The sequence below is a fragment of the Protopterus annectens genome, chromosome 5.part0 (assembly GCF_019279795.1).
Source record: "Protopterus annectens isolate FY-2018-M chromosome 5.part0, PAN1.0, whole genome shotgun sequence".
Taxonomy (NCBI): Eukaryota; Metazoa; Chordata; order Ceratodontiformes; family Protopteridae; genus Protopterus; species Protopterus annectens.
In genome coordinates this window covers 958,086,882-958,104,894 of record NC_056735.1, presented here as the reverse complement: position 1 = coordinate 958,104,894, position 18,013 = coordinate 958,086,882, and the positions used below count along the sequence as shown (strand labels likewise).

General features: G+C 39.4%; 1 protein-coding gene across 1 annotated transcript in view; it reads right to left on the bottom strand.

Annotated features, from left to right (window-relative positions):
* Positions 1-18,013, bottom strand: part of HGFAC (HGF activator) — a 1,210,481-nt gene that overhangs the window by 837,987 nt on the left and 354,481 nt on the right. Inside the window, exon 6 of the mRNA XM_044072728.1 lies at positions 9,834-9,965. Coding sequence (XP_043928663.1) covers positions 9,834-9,965 — 132 coding nt within the window. The remainder of the gene's footprint in view (positions 1-9,833; positions 9,966-18,013) is intronic.

Genomic DNA, 18,013 nt, shown 5'->3' with positions numbered 1-18,013 from the left:
AAAGGTTCTCTTTCCTGTCAGACACAAGGGACCATACAAGGTAGTAAGGAAGGTCAGTGATGTTAACTACATGGTAGAACTGCTAGGCGGGAGGCAGAGGCACAAATTGTACAATGTTAACATGATGAAACCTTACCATGATAGGGAGACCCTTGTGCTGAGTAATTGCATTGGATGGCAGGAGGAGTCTGAGGGGAATCCAGTGACTGATCTCCTCAGTGAGGCTCGAACTGACACCTCAGTGAAAGGGGTAGCAATGTCCCAGCAGCTATCCCCTACTCAGGTTCAAGAAATCCGAGCAGCGTTACAGGAGTTTGGGGACATGTTTACTGGGAAACCAGGGTGCAGCCACCTGGTGCAGCACCATGTGGATACAGGACCCCAAAGGCCTATTAGGCAGGCCCTTATATGGTCCCTGAGAGACTCAAACAGACTCTGAGGGAGGAGATACAGGAAATGTTGAAGCTAGGAGTAATTTAGGAGTCCAGCAGTCCCTGGGCCTCCCCAGTGGTGCTGGTACCAAAGAAGGATGGCAGCACCAGGTTCTGTGTGGACTACAGAAAATTGCCTGATAGATGAAGCCCTAGAGCAACTGGGTGGGGCTAAGTGTCTTACCACTATTGATCTTACCAAGGGTTACTGGCAGATGCCCTTGACTCCCAGTGCTAGGGAGAGGTCAGCCCTTATGACTCCTTTTGGCTTGTATGAGTTCATGAAGATGCCCTTTGGGATGAAAAATGCCCCATTGACTTTCCAAAAGCTGATGGATCATATCCTAGCAGGAGATTTTGCCCTTGCTTACCTAGATGATATTGCCATCTACAGCCATTCCTGGCAAGAGCACCTTCAGCATGTCAGGGAGGTGCTGGACAAACTACAGAGGGCAGGGTTGACCATTAAGCCCAGCAAATGTCAGGTGGGTATGGCAGAAGTCTCCAACCTGAGACATAGAGTGGGGAGTGGTAAGATCAGGCAGAACCTGCCAAAGTGAAAGCTATTCAGGCATGGTCTGCCCCTGTTACCAAAAAGCAGGCAAGGGAATTCTTAGGGACTGCAGGCTACTGCAGAAAGTTTGTCCTCATTTATAGCACCATAGCTGCTCCCCTCACAGACCTGACAAGGAAAAACAGACCAGATAAGGTAGTGTGGATCTTAGCATGTGAGCAGGCATTCCAAAAGCTTAAGGTAGATTTGGGAGGACCCCCTGTGTTAACCAGTCCAGATTACAGCAAAGAATTTGTTTTGCAGGTGGATACTTCAAACCATGGGGTGAGGGCTGTACTTAGCCAGGTTTCCTCAGAGGGAGAAGAACACCCAGTGGTATATCTCAGTTGTAGGCTTCAACCTAGTGAGGAATGCTATGCAGCTGTAGAAAAAGAATGCCTAGCCATAGTGTGGGCACTGCAGAAACTTCAGCCTTATCTGCATGGAAGGAAATTTGCTGTAGTTACAGACCACAATCCCTTAACATGGCTACATCGCGCCAGCCAAAAAAATTCCAAGTTACTAAGGTGGAGCCTCGGGTTTCAAGCATATGATATGACAGTACAGCACAGCAGTGGGGTTAGCAATGCCACCGTAGATGGGCTCTCAAGACAGGGAATGGAGTAAGATATTCCCAGATAGGCTCAACCCTCTCAAGCAACATTTTTTTCAAGGGTCATAATTAATATGTGATGGGTATGTGATGCCCCTGCACTGGCCCATTAATCAAGGGGTCTCAATCCTCACCACTAGCAACAGTGGGGGACAAACACAATGGAAGAATGACAAGTACACACACAGTAAAGTGCAATTTCCCTTAAGAGCACACAGAGATCACAGTCAGTCTGGGCCTGGTTTCTGCCTCTTTCTACAGATCCCCAATAAGACTCCCCAGTGGCACAGCTAAAGGGTTAAGATCTCAGCTGACTGGCCAAGTTAAGACCTCCAGCACACTCTCTGTCCAACCTGCGCTTCTTGTTCCTGACCAAGTAGCTGACACACACACACTTTGAGATTTGATTGATATACAAAAACACACACATACACACACACACACACACACACACACACACACACACACACACACACACACACACACACCTGGGAAAGGCTTGAACAGGTTTACTAGCTATGCCCCCTTCTGCCCAGACTATAAGGTAGTACCAGCTGCCACCAGTCACCCTTACTTATAAGCTACTATAAGGCCCTTACAAAGGGTGACCAATCCTACTGTGTAATTTCACTAATAATCCAAATGGTAGTGTTGACCAAGACTTGCATGTCTATTTAGGAGTGGCCTGTACAGTGTTACCAAACACATATGCAAGTACTCTCAGAGCTTAAATATGTCTCAGAAATATCAGCCACAAAGACAGGTTTAAATATATTTAATAATAAATAATAAAAAAACAAGACAATACTCAGAAAACAAATACAGTTACTTCAGAGTTCAAAATCACTGGAAATAGTTTAAAACAACATTTCAGGACAGTCTCAAATAAATACAGAAAACATCTACACTAATCCTTACTATATTCCTATCTATATCTAAGGGATATACTATGCCTTAAGTCTTACTTACAGAGAACACGCAGGCAGAATTGCTGAGTGGATGTTTCTAGGTCCAAGACAAGACATAAAATGCATAGCCTCTCACTGAGAGAGTGCTTAAATTAATAATAAACATTACTGCTGGGTTAGCTTGGATGATATCGCTGTTTTTCACGTGACTTCAGTTCCCAGGCTAAACATATACTAAGAGACTTTTAACATCTCTGTGTGAGAAGTACATAGCTCTCAGATGTGCTCAGAACTGTGTAGCTGCTAGGAATTCATAAAGCAATCAAACACTTTACATTTTAAATCTAGTAATTAGTTTTCTTTTCAGACAATAGAAAAAACTTCTATCTCTAGACATTGTGTCTGCATGCTGCATTGAAACTAACTTTTATAGCTCCACAAAGTCTCCTCTTCAATTTTTCCCTTGGAACTAGACAAACTTTCAACTTAAGCACTCAAGCCATTAATGTCTCAGCCCGGCACTTGCTCAAAACTCATAGCAAACACTTATAAACCCTAGCACTACAGAAGGACAAAACTCTTTATTCGACCTTACCAGCCATTCAGTAAAACAGTTTACTGTACCTATCCAGGCATGTCCAAAGGGCAGTTTCAGGTGTACTCTCCAGTCCAACTGGTGAATCTGGGCATTTCGAGGCAATGTTACAACTGCCTCATGTACACAGACAACCATCTCCTCCTACCACCAAGCACTAATACATGTGAGAGATGCAATTTTACAGCCAAACTGGAGGCTAAGCTCTCTCATCCCAAGGCTGGATCAGAAAGTCAAGAGAAGAAGGGAAATACTGGCATCACACCACCAGTCTCACATAGACCCATTAAACCAGCACCGGCAAAAAACACACGTAAATACATGAAAACACACTCAGAGGCTCTAAATAAAAATCTTCAAAAGCAACAGAGCCCTCCAAAGCAGACATCCCAGCAACCTCCACCCCCCCCCAACACAAACCATGAAACACATGCTTCACAAAACCAGTGTGCCACGCAATCACAGCCCTCAAGGCAAAATAACATACCCAACATACTAGTAATAGGTGACTCTATAGTCATGCACACTGATGACCCACTCACTAGACTGAATAAGGAGAAGGTTACTGTTAGCTGCCTGTCGGGTGCCAGGATCCGCCACATAACACAAGCACTCAGGTCACTCCAGAACAAGTACAAATACAACTCTGTCATTGTCCATGTTGGTGTGAATAACCTGAGCCGTACCTCCCTGGACTACATGAAAAGAGACATGGAAGAGCTCTCTGATCATGTAGCCCAAGCCGGTATGACCCTGACCCTGAGTAACATCCTGCCCTCACCAAGAATGATACCATGGTATAAAGAAAAAAAATTATCAATTTCAACAATTGGCTAAGTTTCTGGTGTCATTCAAACGGGATCCAGTGTCTGTCTGCCTGGGATGACATGCTCGACAAGCCACACTGCTTCGGTAGAGACGGCTTGCACCTGTCACCCTTAGGCTTTCAAATACTGGCCAAGGCTCTTGCCACCCCCATAGTGCCTTTTTTAGGCAAGGCTCAAAAAACAAACCCACCACCATAAATAGCACAAGTAACAAAAATCTGAGGGTAATACTACTCAATGCCAGAAGTCTAAACCTCAAAATGCATGCACTCAAGGCACTCCTCAGTAAGGAGAAAATCGATATATGTGCAGTAACAGAAACCTGGTTTAAATCTCCGGAGAGCACCCTAGCACTACCAGGAACTCATACCATACATTTCGGCCACAGAACCCGGACCGAAATACAAAAGGTGGGGGAGTATCCATATTCATCAAGAATACCCAAACCTCCAGGTTAGTGGCACAGCACGATGCTTCAGAGATTATCCACATGCAACTAACAATGGGCAAAACTGCAATTCAAATTGTAGCTTGCTACAGATCACCCACCATGTCCCAGGACCCGCATTCCACATTTCTGGAAACACTGGGTAACAAAGGTCCTACCAAACACCCTAATATTGGGTGATTTCAACTACCAAATATTAACTGGGAGAACTACTCAAGTACTAACTCCCTTGCCCAACATTTCCTAGAATTTATAAACTCAAACACCCAGGAACAACTGGCCAACACTCCACCAGAGGTGACAACATATTGGACCTGGTCATCACCAACATGGGCGACTGGTGTTCCACACCAAAGGTCAACCCCTCGCTGGTTAGATCTGACCATAAACAATTCACTTTGGATATCCACATTCTGCCCCCACCCCCGGACAAGGAAACCACCGTGAAAAACTTTTCAAAAGCAAACTTCACGTTACTTAAGACGGAGATGGAAAGTTTCAAAACCCCCATGCTAAAGGATAACGCTGTCCATGCTGCAAAATCCTTTACTAATGCATTCTATGGGCACCTACAAGAATGCATGGATCATGCTATCCCAAGCAAAACCAAGACTCACTCCTCCAAAAAAAGGAAACCAGCCTGGTGGACCCCTGCCACAAACAAGCTATACAATAGAAGGAGGAAACTAGTACAGAAAAGAGTAAAATCCCAAAAAGGGAAGACATCCCTGATCAGTATCAGCAAGAAACTATGATCCCTCATAAAATCGTCCAAGGCAAGCTTTGAAAGAAAACTTGCCAAGGACTCCAAAGATAACCACAAGGCATTCTTTAGCTATGTCAAGAATCTAAGTGGCAATGCTCAGATCTGCTCGGAGTTAGTGCAGAATGGCACAAAATACACTGAACCAACTGATATTGCCAACATCCTGGCAGACAGGTTTAGTTCAAACTTCACCCCCCTCTCACCGCCAAAAGGGCCCATAACCATACCAGAAGAATGTAGAGCCCTGGAAATCACAGACACTCAGGTTAAAATAGCCCTCTCCAAAGCCAAAAACACAGCATCAATGGGTCCTACACGAGCTTAAAAATGAACTAACCCCTCACCTAAACACACTGCTCAAACTTAGCCTCTCCACAGGCTACATACCCATAGATTGGTACACAGCAACGGTTATTCTGCTCCACAAAAGTGGAGCCACAACAGACCCCGGGAACTATTGCCCTATAAGCCTGACTAGCTTGGTCTGCAAGGCTATGGAGTGCAACATCATGGAACTCATTAACAGAGACATTGGGAACCTCCAAACACTGGACCCTTCCCAGTTCGGCTTTGTTAAGGGCAGATCATGCCCCCTAAACCTGGTGGACTTCTTTGAGACAGTTACCAGGGCTATAGATGAGGCAAAGGTGGTACACACAGCCTACCTAGACCTTGCAAAGGCCTTTGACACCATTCCCCATTCTGGCATTATAGACAAGCTCACCAGCCTGAACATAAACCTCTATGTCACAAGATGGGTTGCCAGTTGGCTCACGGACAGAACCCACATGGTGAGAGTTGCGGGAGCTAGGTCTGACTCTTAACCGGTTACAAGTGGCATTCCCCAGGGCTCAGTCCTAGGACCCCTCCTGTTCGGCATATACTTCTCAGAGGTACAGACAAGCACAGGAGGACTATGGCTGACCAAGTTCACAGACTGCAAACTAGGGGCTATAATTGACTCACCGGCTGACACAGACATCCTCCAAAAGGGTCTCACTGAGACGGATACCTGGTGTCAAAATCATGGCCTCAAGCTAAATGCCAAAAAGTGCATAGTTATTCCCTTTGGAAATAACAAAGTACCCACAAACTACCACATAGGTGGTAGTCCCCTAAATACGGAAAACGTAATAAGCGATCTGGGAACCCAAGTAGATAGTAATCTCTCCTTTGATAATCATATTGCCAAAGTGATTAGAAAATCCTTCTATGTGGCCCACCTAATCACAAAAGGGTTTGCATCCAGATCAAAAGAGGTCATTGTGCCCCTCTACTCATCACTCATCAGACCCATCATAGAGTACAACGCCCCATTTGGGATGTACCTTACAAGACACCTGCAACAGCTGGAAAGACCACAGAAGTACCTCACCAAGAGGATCATTGGCTTCAAACAGATGCCCTATGCAGCTCAATTGAAGAAACTCCAGCTGTACTCGGTTGCATACCACCTGCTCAGAGGTGATGCCTGCCTGACATACAAGGCCATGTCCAACCCAGAATTGATGGACATGCTCCACCTAAAGAAAACCTTATCCCCTCAAGCCACATGCTCTAGGGATCTAAATCTCACCATAACAATAAATAGGACATGCTGGAGGGACAGATTCCTGTCCCAGAGACTTCCCATGCTTTGGAACAAGATTCCAGTCTACATTAGGCATAGCTCCTCGCTAGCACTCTTCAAGAGAAACCTTGATGAGTGGATGGGAAACAGAAAGTTTACCCCAGGGATCACTTCAGTGGCTCTACTGGACAGAGGAACAGGGAACTAATCTAAGGGGTGGCGAAAGCCAACACATTCTGGCTAGGCTTATGAATGCCTTCAGGCAGATAGCCTAGTTCCTACCTATGAACCTATAGCATATCGTAAAGCACTTAATTTCAACTTATTTTCTTGAAGTTTTGTAAGTTAATCTTCTATGTCCCAGCAAGGTATGCTGTGGTTACATTCTTGAAGCTCAGTACTGTACAAACCCTGTTCCACACACACTTCTGTACCAGTAGTGTAATATACACATAACATATAGTTCTCTTACATTTGTAAGATAAGCATATGAATCATGTTGATATTCACAAATGACATAGAATTATTTACAAAATTCCAGACAGCTGGGCTGGCAGTGTCACAAGTATCACCACCTCCCTTCACAGTCCTATGTTATATGTTTGTATGTATAGCCCTTCTACCTACTCTAACCTACCTAGCCTCATTGTAATTCCTTTAATACCTTTAATAAGTTATCATCTTTGCAGATCCATATCATTGTTCATTATTACTGGTTATTCTGGTCTGCATGCTGTTGCATATAAATGTCAAATAATTGAAGAGAAAAAACAAAACACAACATGTACATCGGTGGGAGAGAAAAGTACAAATGTTTTTTTACCAACTTATCACCTGTGACATCTCAATTATTATCAACTATACACTAAGCTGGGCAGGCATCCAGTACCATAACATTTATTCACTGTATGTTTCTGTTATCATTTCTTTATAAAGTGCTGCATTCACTTTTGAAAATAATGTATGTATTTTTTGCTGCATGTGTATGGTTTTGCATACTCTGTAAGTAACCTTAATTGTACTTTATTGTTACTGTTTTTTCTGTAACCCAAGCAAAGCCTGCAGTTGGTCTAGTGTAATCAGTACTTTACCACAGTAACCAAAAATAAATAAATTGGCTTAAACAATAGAAGCACACAAGTCATTGTGACCCTGTGAGGCTGCCACATAGCATCTTTCTCTAGACCCTGTAAGACTACCACATTGCATCCTTCTCTAGACCATGAGAAGTTGCCACATAGCGTCATTCTATAGCTGTAACAGTATGCATGAGATCATGTAAAGCACAGTCGGGGTCATGCTCGGCTGACAAACATTACTGCTGCTTCTACTTTCCTGTGGCTGTGCCATGCTCCTATATAGTAAATCAGCTGCTTGTCAAGCACACTTGCCTGGGCACATTCATCATATATGAACATTGTGGTGTGTCTTTATATGCACAATAAACATAGGACAGCTAGCCACGACCACGGCCTAGTTTCTTTGTATCCCAGGGTGTATACATAAGGTATTTTGAAATAAGGAAAAAATCATTATAAGAATGAAAGTGCTTGCTTTTTTTTTGATCCTTCACTTTTTTACATTTGTGCAATTGTTATATCCATTTTTAAAATTTACTAAATTGTCACATCTATAGTCACATACATTATTACAGAAAAAATTATGCATTTGACCTAATTGAAAGCATTCTAGAAAACCTGTTAATTTTGTAAGAAAAGTAGCAACCATTTATAAACAGCCATTGTGAAATTAAGAAAATGTTGAAGCAGAATGCCAGACATACAAGCAGTTTTGTATCTCAAAATAGAATATGCAAACAGAACAAACAACTTCTGATACATATGCAGCATACACTGTCAAAAAATAGTATGAAACATTGCAGAACTGCAAAATCCATTCTGATTTAAAGCAGTCCAAGACAACGAATACATTTTTCAGATTTTGGGCGATGATAAGTCACAATGTGGATACTGTAATGCGAGCAACAATCAGGAGTATCTCATGAATTTCAGGTTTACTGAATATTTCATGCTGAGCTTGTACACTTTGGTCACACATTAGGAAAGTGTATAATAATGAAAGTTGTCATATATGAAAGATATGTTAGTGTGGCTGCTCCTATATAGATGTATATAAAATCACCACAAAAGGCATGTTTAAAAGGTTCACATCCGTTTAATATGACCACTGCATGGGGGCACAATGTAGGTTCCTACAGAAATTAAGAGGGAAAGATTTGACAATATAAAATAATTCTTAAAATCTAACACCAAGAATGGAACTGTTCTAAAATAATGTTTTCACAACTTAGAAATAAATTATTAAAATTAAAAATATGAAATATGTATCTATTTTACCAAATATGTAGCACCCTTTATGAAAATGTGAAGCTACCTCTAAGTTTTATATAATATGGTTAGAAGAAAGACATTGTACCAGTCAGACTTAGATCAAGGACATCCTCTCCATTCATCAACTCACTAAAATGTGTTCACTTAAAAGATTAGGGTTAGGCTACACAAGTGACAACTGCCTGAAACTGTAGAAAGCTACTTAATAAAATATGGGTTCAGTGAATCCATTTCAGTAACCTAAACTCTGAATTCCTTGAAAATTTCAGCCTTCACAAAGAACTGAAAAACTTTACCCAAAGCTTGATATATTTATGTGGTAGGGTTGTATTAGATGCTCCAAATAATTATTTTTGTGACAGTGAGGATTTCCTGTGGTTCATGTGTCTCCTGACTTAAACACATATTAGTGTTTGGTAAAGTTGGAGTTGGTTATGTATTTTTCCATAGTAGTTACCTATACACACATGCACCTTAGGACACACTTAAAATGCAGCTGATTATGTAACTAAAAGCAAGATATGCAAGGCAAAAATAGAAAAGCATTTGTGAAGATGATCTGCATTTACATTTGCACAAATAGGATTTCACTAGTTTCAGCTTTGAAAAGCAAATGGAATTCCATGTTAATTCAGTCTGAATCCTCTTTTATGCTAAGAATTCATAATGAAAAATTCTGGACCTGTGGGATAGAACAGGGTACAAGTTTTCAACAACTTCCCACAATTACTAAAATATAAAAAAGTATAAAAATAATTTCACCCTTTATACCTGTGAATTTTATTCTTGAGCATGCAATTCCTTTTTCATTGCAGGTACACTGCTCAACATTCATTTGCCAAATTCGTCCCCAGGTTTCACCAATATCGAAATACTTATAGCGGCTCTCGTCAAAGCACTTTTCTAAATCAACAACAGTAAAGAAACATAATGTTAACATTTTTGTTTTACGTCTTACGATACATCATTGTTTTGAATATAGTTGCATGATCATTTTTGTAAACTAATTTCAAGATGCACATTCTCTTCAGCTTATTTACATCAGTCACATTTTAATTAAAAGGTAGTTTTTAAACTCAAGGTTCACAAAAATATATAAACAAACACACATTAAACAATAACAATCTTACATTCAGTTAGACTATGAATAAAACCAACAACCATTGTACAGATGTGTAGCTAATTAGAGATGGTCTTCATAAAAAGCTTTGTTAAAAGTAAGCTTCATTAACGCCTAGACTAAGTGTACACAAAGAGTACATGATGTGTCTTCAAGAAGATCCCTACTATATTTTTGTGCTTTCTAGTCACTCAGAAAGATTACACTAAGTGTACATGTAGTCTACACTTTGCGGTAACCTTTATGAATCCCCTCGATAGTTAAGGCTACAAGAAAATCAGTAGGAAAACTAATTTAGGAAGAAGAAGGTGTGAGTTATGCTTATATCATCTGTTCATTCAGAGCAGTGTACACTTAGTGTAGGAGTTAATGAATCCCAGGGTAAGTGTTTTCAATGAATCACATGGTTAGACCTTTCTTTAAGGATATATGAAAGAAAGTTCCAATGGATAGTGCTAGCTTCTGAAAAGGCCTGCAAACCAACAGATACAAAATGTGACTAATAATAATAATAATAATAATAAACAACCTAAAACATTATAAAAATAATAAAAAAGTCAAAGCCTATTAAAAGTAAAACCCTCCTGGCACTTTAGCAGAAATTTCAAGGGAGTATTAGATACTACATGTGACCTGCAAATGTCCAACTGCCCCTATCATGTTGAACACTAATTCCAATATTGGTGGTAGGCTCAAAGCACAAATGAGATAAGTATAGTATGAGAGTCAGTCAATTTTGGATCAGCTCTAGAATTATTCTTCAGAATGCATTTGTTGACAAGAGTACACCACTGAGCCACATGGAACTTTTTCAGACTCAGCCTGGGAGCACTGTCTAGTTAAAGTACCTGTGTACTATGTCTAGTTAAAGTACCTGTGTGCAATGTATCTATTCTACCTATGTTCCAAATTTCAGCTGTACTCCATAAATCTATTAATTACCTTTATTTTTTAAAATTAATATTTTTTGTTTATTCTCTCCACTGTAACTGTTTATGTGCCACATACCACTGTAAAAACATGTCGCCTGTAATTTGTGTGTATACTGATCATGTCTAAATAACTAAATGTGTCTGTAATTTTTCTTTGTGGAGCTTTTCTCCCCGGGCCTCTGCTGAAAAATGGCCTTTTCGGCTCAGTCAGAAACTCCAGGTTAACAAATGTAAAATAAATAAAATAAAAAAATAAAATGATTTGGTCAAAGTTATACAGTAGGCAAACAGAGCTTCAGGGAAGCGAACCTTGGACTACAGGAAGCAGTTTGTTAACAACTCATAACCTTAATCCTCTGCACTAACTGATCAAAGAAAGTGCTAGCAAATTGAAATGTTTTTTCACCTTTTAGTCATCAACACTGGAAAGTATATGACTGAACTGCACTTCAATGAAAAAGTTACTATGACTGAACGGGTCTATATTAGATCACCGAACACTTAAAAAAAGCGAACGGTGATTAATCGACCTTATGTAAGCAAAAGCTTACAATTTCGAACTGTCAGAACAATGATTTTTTTTCCTAGGGAAAAAAAATCACTATTCCAACAAAAAAAAAACACTTTACACATTACATTAACTAGGGGGCTTCGCCCCCACACCCCCCTACTTAAATACACCAACTCCGAGACCGCACTACAGTGCCGAAAATGGCAAAGTAACAACGCAGCCAAGAGAATTCTTTCCCAGGGAAAGAATTCACTCAAAACCACTTCGATATTTTGCCATTTCAGGCTTTTGAGTTCGACCAAGATGCATTTGAAAGAATGCGTCTTCGGTCTTCTAATAGGGAACAGACTGAACTGCACTTCAATGAAAAAGTTACAATGTTGCACTTTTAATGATTACCTGCCATAATATTTACTTATTTTATTTATTTTACATTTGTTAACCAGGGGTGTCTGAGCCAAAAAGGCCCTTTTTCAGCAGAGGCCCGGGGAGAAAAGCTCCACACAGAAAAATAATTATAGATACATTTAGATAGTTAGACATGATCAGTATACATACAAATTACAATAGACATGTTTTTACAGTGGTATGCAGCACATCAAAAGTTACAGTGGAAAGGAGAAACAAACAAACATTAATTTAAAAATAAAGGTAATTAACAAATGTTGTGGTGTACAGCTGAAATTTGGATATATGGAGCTTCTAATTACAGCTTTTTATTCATACTACTGTAAAGCTTGCTAGGACTGAACACCATGAAATTGACTGGACTACCTAATTTAAACTGTAAATTTTTTTAATTTTAAAGTGCTAACTTAGTGGCTGAGAGCAGAAATGGTTCCTAATATTAAATAAAATGTATATAAATATTAAGACTATAACTATGACTCTGTGCCATGATTTAAGATTTACTGCTGACTAATTTTTGCTTTAAACTCTTGTCTTTTGCCACACTTAATATATCACTCTAATGATAGCCTCAGACTAAAACATGTCAGCCCACTGAAAAGTAGTATAGCATATGTATGCAGAGCTGGTGACCTTCAGTCCAACATTGCACCTGAGGAAGGCAGAGGGTTGCCCAAGAATAGTAATGAAGAATTTCCAGAGTTTATTTTCCTTATCTGTGAATAGAGGAGAGCAAGGAATGCTCTGAATCTTATCCATCCACAGTAGAAATCTGGGTACAGGGTTATGTACACTGTAGCTGTGTGGGGATAGCTAGAGGAAGTCACCTGCAGAAGACATATGCTATATGTGGTAATCACTGAGGGATGTGCTAGCATACACAAATGATCGTGTATGACTGTTCGTTCAACAAATCTGTCCAGCTGTTATATCCAAGCTCATTCAGCATATTTTGCACATCTTCGAGGCACATTTCAACTCCCTATATAAAAATATACTGCACTTCCTTCATTAGTTGTGTATTCCAGAGCACACCCATGACTCTTTTTGATGTGCTACCTATACCTAATGCCTTCCTGCACAACTTTCTTCTTAAGCTGCATACTCCTGCCTTCATGAGTGGCAATGTGAAAAAACTTGTCATATTCCCTCCTACCTCCTTTTTTTTATAATCATACATTTCCAGTGTTCTAAACCTGTCTTCAAACTCTTTTTCTTCTATTAGCCTTATCATCTTTGCAATGCTCTGTTTTACTGTCCCAGCCAGTTTAATCTTTTCTCCCAGTTTAGTCTCAAAAACAGAATGGATTATTCCAGATAGGGCACTTCACTAATGCCATGTGTAATGGCTGGATGACTTCTGCATTCCTTGAGTCCAAAGACTGTTATCTAGATCCAAACATATCCTTCTGTTGTACTCTGCTCTCATAAGACCAGTCATTGAGTACAACACCGCCTTTGGTATGTACCTGGTCAGGCATATGTAACAACACGAGCATCTACAGCGATTCCTCATAAAAGGAATGCATAATGTGGAAAACATGCCCTATGCAGGCCACCTCAAAGCCTCGTTCTTATATTCGTCTCATACAAGCTGCTGAGAGGTGACCTATGTATTGCCTATAAAGCAATCCAATCCAGCCCTAATGGATCTGTTGCACATCCCTAAAACAAATAGCAGCAGGGACTTAAACCTTGCATGTAACATAAGACATGCTGGAGAGACAGGTATGTGTCTCAGAGGCTCCCCCATCTCCAGAGCAGGCTTCCCGTCCATGTGAAGCAGAGTTCATCCCTGCACTTATTCATAAACTTGGATCAGTGGATGTAGAAGAGCAAATATACCCCTAATCTGGAACCTATATCTCTAACAGAGAGACGGAGCTTGTAAATGTTTGCCCAGCCATGCCCAAGTTTATATATAACCCTACAAAACCCTCAGGAACCAAAATCTATCAACTTTTACTGGTAAGCATGGCTAGGCTTAAAAAGACTCATTAAGTCCATAGCCTAGTATTCTGCTATGCTGTTATGCAGTCTTTATTGTCTTCAAGCCATGAAAGTCTGATTTGCTTACTTATTCAAGAGCCCCTATAATTAGATATTCACTGCGTTAGACAAATGTAAGTTGGGAAACATGACAGTTCATCTAATAGGCAGATATGAGTAACTGTGCTGTGCATGGCCAGGCCTAAATTATATCTTTTGTTTTGTTGTAAATGACTACAAACAAAACAACTATTTGACTGTCTCTTATTAATGGTAATTAAAATAATATTTGATAAACTCTATTAAATTAAGACAGTTATGACAGGGTGTAGAGTTAAATAATATATGCTAAAATGTATTAATTTAAGATGACCTCTATGGTTTTCAGATTTCAAAAGCCATAATTTTCACCATTTGTAACTCTGCAGACAGTGTTTGACTTCTTTTAAAAGCTATGACATACCCTGAAATTTAGGCAGACAAAGCTCAATGTGGAAGCCTTAGCTGGGAAGGTTTCTACATCATGCTAAGCTTTTCTGAATTAGACAGTGCTCTTCCACAGACGTTTTCCCCTCACAAAGGGTTCAGCACACACAGAGTGGTTTTGCAGGTGAAGCCGTGTAATAATGCAGCAGTCTGGGGGAGTGACTAATGCTAAATAGCTATGTGCTGTCTGTCAGAAATGTCCACAGCTCCTGATTTTCAATTGCTTGGCAGAGTAACATTTTACTATACAGAGAAAAGGCGTCCACCATAAAAACACAGCAGTCACCTGTTTATTCCTATGGGAGTACTCATGGTGCAAGCAAGTTTAGCAAAGATGTGGGGATGGAAATGTGTTAGTGTGCATGTGTGTGTGTGTGTCTATCTGTCTGTCTATCTATGTCTGTAGGAGAATGAATGAGGCTGCATGAAGGTGTGTGTGTACATGCATAAGTGTCTGTCTACTTAGGTGGTCACACTTTGGGAGTAGTTAGATCATAAGTCTGGATGTGTGTGCGTGTGTGTGTGTGTGTGTGTGTGTGTGTGTGTGTGTGTGTGTGTGTGTGTGTGTGTGTGTGTGTGTGTGTGTTGGATTGTGCATGCAAGAGTATGTCTTCAGTATTTCCATGAGTGTGATTGAGTGTTGGAGGAATTCTTTGTTGATGAATGGATTGGATGTGGCTGAAAATGTGCATTTGGGAATGTCTGTGTGTTTGTGTGTGTTTCTAAATGCATATCCATCTAGAGGGTACCTTTGTTAATGTGATGTATGGGCTGCTATGGAGAACACTAGTACTATCAAGTCTGACAGTGATAGTCTTCAGTTCAGAGATATGGTAATGAGATAATAATGAGGCCTTTCTCACTGTGGCTATATCTGTCACTGATTCACATTTTCTTGCCATCATGGTAATTCACCAACCCACATTGGACAATTAGCTTGAGCAGTGAGCATTATACTGAAAACCAGGGATAGTGTTTTGGTTATATGTAACTCACCTCCACTTGGTTGTAGTCTCATATTATATCTACAAAACAATTCCGATTTGTCAAGTATTTTGTATTTTTTGCTTATTCATTTAATATACAAAGACAGCATTAATGTGTGCAAAATAATAATTCTAGTTTTGATTCAGAAAATGGGAAGCACAGGGATTGACTACAAAATACAATTCCTCAAGTATTTCATGCACCTTTCTTAAGGAAATGCAGCCTTATTTAAATAGTTATTTATGCATTTAGTTAACTCATTCAGTCATTCTTTCATTCATTCATTCATTCATTCATATTTGTTAACCAGGATTGTCTCAGCTGGGAAATATTATTTTAATTAGAATTATGGGAGATAAGCTCCATGAGATCCAATTAACACAATTATAGTACCATATAGTAGGCAACCACTTGCCTAAGCCACATTAAATAAGTTACTCTCAGTAGACACTACCAACTAGTACTTCCTAACATCCTTCCACCTCTTTTTACTACCCCTTTGTTTTTGTTTTGCTGTAGATATTATCCCATTTCTAGTCGCTTGACTGCATTACTTGCTTCATAGAGAAATTACAATTTTTTAAATATTTGTTTTACTTCATAACTATAAAAACCTATTAGAAATGAATGTTTTGAATTAAATGCTCTGAAGTCTTGTATAAATAAATCTAGCTCTATACTTTGTTAATACTGCTTATGTGATGTTATACAAATTTCTGTAACTGTATTTGGAGCTTTTCTCCCTGAGCCTCCACTAAAAATGGGTCGCTGGCCCAGTCAACTTTCCCATTTATCAAATGTCAATAAATAAATAAATAAATATAGGGTTGAAGGTTAGCATAGGGATAGGAGATTGGCATAATGGTTAAGGTGTTTACCTCACAAACACAAGGTACAGGGTTTAATTCTCATCCTTAGTCACTGGTTATTCATCAGACATGTGATAACCTGTAAACTAATTTGCATAGTATTTACCTACGAACTTATGAGCAAAGTCATAGGAATGTAAACATTCACAGACTATACAGAAAAACAAAGCTACAAAGAATACAGAAAATAACAGACAGCAAAAGCTGCGGTCATCTGGATAATATATATTTTATAATGAGGAAGTACAGGTGGCAGCATCATCAGAGAATTAAAATAACAAGTATATACAGTGACCTTAAGCTGGAGAAGGAAAAAATAGCTACAATAAACTTAGATACAAAGGTAAAAAAAGAGAATATAGCTAAGAGGAAGAATGCATCGAGTTACAGAACAAGGCAGTTCCAGTTGCTTAACAAGTAATTTTTAACTGAATTCATAGGCTAATAGGTGTATAATAGACTAACAATCACAGAGGCCTTTATAAGCTTAGTCTAGCATCACAAATGTATCTGACAAGTTTTGATGCCCTAGATGTTACCTTAAGAGGCATATGTAAGCTAGGGCATGGGTGGTCAAGCAGTTGCAGGCTGCCTCGGTCCATTATAGGGATTATTACATGTTCACTGATATCAGTACGCTAGACTGCGTAACTGTGACAATAAAGGCAACCATGGAACATATAAAAATTGTTGAGTGAATAGACCACCAACGTCACGTGCTGATGACCTACAGGAATTCTTACATTTCTTGCTTGAAACACAGAAGAGAAGAATAACAGTGGCTGGGGACTTCAATTTACCAGAAACGGAGTGGAATACTATTGATTGACAACATTAGTAAGGAAGTTATTCACAACGTATGTTCAGGAACAACAATTGCTTCAGATTATAGAGAAAAAAAAAGAAAAAGCTACCAGGGAATCGCTTATGTTCTTAAAGAAATTACTGTTACTTCATATCAAGTTTTACCACCATTGATATGCAGTGATCATAGGATTATAAAGGTTAATTTGTTGCTAGATAATTCTGCCAAACTGAAATCTAAACCAAATGCACAGAAGACTCATTACAGATTATATGTAAGCAAAACAGTCACTATTTAAAACTAATTGTACTGATGCTTTCAGTGGGAAAAAATGCAGAAGGAATGTGGAAAGTTTTGAAAGAGAAACTGTTTGAATGCAAATAAAAAAAAAATGTTTAACATCAGGCTCTAGGCACACAACATCAGAAGGATGAATTTCCATAAGAACAAGATACTTGATTAAGATGAGATAAAAAAAATCTTAGAAATGGAAAAGAGGTCAAACTACAACAAATTAAGCATAGTGTGAGATAAGATCAAGAAAAATTTAAAGACATTTTTTATAAAGATACTGAGCATAATAGGAAACCGTTGTATACATACATAAGATATGAAAGGAGTAAAGAAGTACACACTGATGAACTATATGTAGATTCTAAAATTTACTCTCAGACATATCAAATTACAACCATATTTACAAAATGTTTTGCAAATCAGTTTGGCTCCACAAAGGGGGTAATAAGTTGTCCTAGTGACATCCAGGTAACCTCAGATACTGGAATCAAATCAGATTATATTGAAAAAGAAGTGCGCAAACTGGATGCAAACAAAACACAAGGAGGAG